Source organism: Plectropomus leopardus, unplaced genomic scaffold (genome assembly GCF_008729295.1).
Source record: "Plectropomus leopardus isolate mb unplaced genomic scaffold, YSFRI_Pleo_2.0 unplaced_scaffold22552, whole genome shotgun sequence".
NCBI classification, from domain to species: domain Eukaryota; kingdom Metazoa; phylum Chordata; class Actinopteri; order Perciformes; family Serranidae; genus Plectropomus; species Plectropomus leopardus.
This window is the reverse complement of record NW_024624440.1, coordinates 1-2242: the sequence shown is the minus strand read 5'-3', so window position 1 is coordinate 2242 and position 2242 is coordinate 1. Positions and strand designations below refer to the sequence as shown.

The window sequence follows — 2242 nt, the reverse complement described above, 5'->3', positions numbered from 1 at the left end:
TGATTCCATATTATCCACCACGTTACTCAGACACTTTGGGGACAGGGACTCTGCAACATGTGTACAATTACGAGGTGTGCAGGACGACTGACTCCAGAAAGAGTGACTGTAAGTTTGGCAGAGCCGGTAGTCAGAACGTGCTGATAATGGACCCCAGTTCTACAGGGACGATGCAGCGGATACAGGGTGAAAAGAGCATCCTGGATGAACCAGACTCTCCTATAGAGGTTAGACTACTTTAACAATCAATGTTTAATTTTTATTCATATCAAAGTCATGGTACTGGTGCATGTATTTCATAAGGCAGTCACCTGCAGCAACAGTTGAATGTGAAAAGAGCATCCTGGATGAACCAGACTGTTCTCTAGAGGTTAGTCATATTGCTGATTTCTATTTTAAGTTTTGGCACACCGTGTAAGACTGATGTGTTTTTGCCTAACCGACTGAATGCGTCATTCAGGCAAAAATTCAGCACCTTGGAAAGCGACAATAAAAGCACCGTTCCGTATAGTTTCCCTATTTCATGCTCCCTCCCCATGTTTTCCCCCCTCTGTGTAGAGGACTCTTTTATCCAGTATTCTAATTCATTTTTATTTTTTATTGAACCCCTATATGTGAATTTCATTTTATGTTATTTCATTTCTTTATTATTTATTTTTATGAAATGATGAGCAGGCTGTGTATAACTCGTGTAGCATTTTGCGTTTGCATGGCAATCTTGCTGTCGTTGTTATGTACTTTCACAATTTGAACTCATCGGGCCGCTGTTGCCCAATATGTTGCAGTGGGGAATTGCTTTTGTAACAGATTCTCTCAGTCATCGTACTGGCATATTACCGAGGCACGGTCACATACGCAGAAAACACACTTCGGAGATCAGACCCCATTTTTCACTAACATATCAGGCTGGAATTCTTTGAACTTGCGGATTAAAAAAATCCTCTTCAATTTCTAATTTACATCTAACGGATTTTACTCCTGAAACGGAATAAAACAGGGTTGCTGTGGTGCGACAGAGGTATCGGACAGAACAATGAAACGGCAAGTACTGTTGTTAATCTCCATCTTCTGCCTCAGCTCTGTGGTTGGGCAGGTCAGCTACTCAATCCCGGAGGAAATGGCCAAAGGCTCTTTGGTCGGTAACATAGCACAAGATTTAGGTTTAGATGTCAAACGGCTTAAGTCTGGCAAAGCTCGTATTTATACGGGAGACAGTGTTCAGTATATCGAGCTGAACAGAGAAAGAGGAGTCCTCCTTATCAAAGAAAAAATAGACCGCGAAGCGCTCTGCAGACAGACAACGCCTTGCGCTTTGCATTTTCAAATTACACTCGAGAATCCACTAGAATTATTTCCAGTTAATGTAGAAATTACCGATATTAACGACAACGCTCCCGTTTTCCAAAAAGAGGAGAGACGGTTTGAAATAAGCGAGTCAGCGGTCATCGGCTCTAAATTCATGCTAGAGAAAGCAATAGACCCTGACATCGGACTGAATGGTCTTCAGAGATACACTCTGAAACGGAGTGACAATTTTGTGCTCAAACTGCAAACTCAGTCTGATGGAAGCAAAAAGGTGGAAATGATTTTACAAAAGCCGCTGGACCGGGAGAAACAAGAACACATATCTTTAGTTTTGACAGCGGAGGATGGAGGAGAACCACAAATGACTGGAACGATGCAGATTCATGTTACTGTGCTGGATGTAAACGACAATGCCCCTGTTTTTAGTAAAGCCGTTTACAAAGCAAGCATTACTGAAAACTCCGCAATAGGAACACTTGTTACAAAGGTCAGTGCCTCTGATGCAGACAAAGGCTCAAATGGAGAGGTGATCTACGTCATCGGGAATGGCATGAATACTGTTGCAAAGTTATTTCACATTAATAGTGAAGGAGATGTGATACTAGATGGTCCAATAGACTATGAAAAAGAAAAGAATTATCACATCGATATAGAGGCGATTGATCAAGGCGGTCTCTCGGATTCAAGTAAGATCATAATTGACGTAATTGACGTAAATGACAATAGCCCGATTGTAAATATGATATCAACATCAGGCTCAGTTCCGGAGGATTCAGCACACAAAACAGTTATAGCCTTAATGAGTGTAAATGATCCTGATTCCGAAACCAATGGAAAAGTCAACTGTGTGATTAATGAAAATATCCCATTTGAAATTAAATCAACATCAAATAATTTCTATAGTTTAGTGACAGACAGTGATTTAGACAGAGAGAGA

The 2242-nt window shown here is 41.0% G+C and overlaps 1 protein-coding gene across 1 annotated transcript; it reads left to right on the top strand.

Annotated features, from left to right (window-relative positions):
- Positions 1–1024: 1024 nt before the first annotated feature.
- Positions 1025–2239, top strand: LOC121965968 (protocadherin beta-1-like; the record flags this gene model as incomplete). Its single annotated transcript, XM_042516074.1, has 1 exon — positions 1025–2239. A coding segment is annotated over exon 1 (1206 nt), but the record flags the coding sequence as incomplete, so codon positions are not given.
- Positions 2240–2242: the final 3 nt, after the last annotated feature.